The 1,045-nt window shown below is 52.3% G+C and overlaps 1 protein-coding gene across 1 annotated transcript in view; it reads left to right on the forward strand.

Moving 5' to 3' along the window:
* Positions 1-794: 794 nt before the first annotated feature.
* Positions 795-1,045, forward strand: part of LOC103581876 (sialic acid-binding Ig-like lectin 14) — a gene marked incomplete at its 3' end in the record, with an annotated part of 1,135 nt that continues 884 nt past the window's right edge. Inside the window, 2 exon segments of the mRNA XM_008563603.1 lie at positions 795-831; positions 910-1,021. Of these exon segments, the coding sequence (XP_008561825.1) occupies positions 795-831; positions 910-1,021 (149 nt within the window).

Below are 1,045 nucleotides of genomic sequence, written 5' to 3' on the forward strand. Positions count from 1 at the left end.
CTCTAAGAAGCGGCAACCTTGCCCTTATCTTCTTGTCTTCTAAGTCCTCACCAGAATCCAGGCTTTTTCTAGCCTGCTTCTCCAGATTCTCCCAGCCTCTGCCCATCATACTATAACTGGATTTCCCACCCCATTAACACTGCTACAATGGGGTCAAATTTCCAATACATGAAATTTGGGGGAACATATTTAACCCATTGCAGTGCCTTAAGGCAAAGTTGCACCTTAGTGCAAGGTGCTTTAGTGCTCAGCTCTCCTCTTTGGGCCCAACCCTCCACTAGATTTGGGTCTGAAAATTTCTTTTTCGCCAGTGCTTGAATGGTTTTAAGAACATTATAATAATGTTCCTACACAAATTTCAGCATTTTCAGCTGAGAGGTGGGTCTGACACACATCTCACGAAATCACCAGGACTGGCCTGTTTCTCTTCTATCGGCATTCATTCCCGTGGTGACCTCACTTTTGATTTAAACCTCATTTGGAAGGTGACCACTTCCAGATGCCGTCTGGAGAAGCCTTTCACACTCAGGGGACCTTTGGAGAAGCCTTTCACCCTCAGGGGACCTCGGTACTTCACCTGCAGTATCTGGTGGGGCTCAAGGAACAGGTCGATTTCCCAACCCCATCTCACTCCCCAACACGTGACGCTCATGGTCCCCTTTGGTGGATGGCCACAGCTCTCACTCAGCCACTGGTTTCCTGTTTGAGCTTCCTCAACCCCACCCCACATTCAGGGCACTTCCTTACATGACAGAAGGACCTAGACCTGGGCTCTGGCCCTGGCACCTGCAGACATGCTGCCTCTGCTGCTCCTGTCCCTGCTGTGGGGGGGTGAGTGGGCTGTGGGAAGAGGGAAGGACACAGGTCGGGGGGTGCTGGGGCCATAACCGAGCCTCTGTGTCTCCCCAGGGTCCCTGCAGGAGAAGCAAGGGTACGAGCTGCAATTGAAGGAGCGGGTGACGGTGCAGGAGGGCCTGTGAGTCATCGTGCCCTGCTCCTTCTCCTACCCCTGGAGGTCGTGGTATTTCCCTCACCAACTCTACAT

The sequence above is a fragment of the Galeopterus variegatus genome, unplaced genomic scaffold (genome assembly GCF_000696425.1).
Source record: "Galeopterus variegatus unplaced genomic scaffold, G_variegatus-3.0.2 Scaffold14163, whole genome shotgun sequence".
Lineage (NCBI taxonomy): Eukaryota > Metazoa > Chordata > Mammalia > Dermoptera > Cynocephalidae > Galeopterus > Galeopterus variegatus.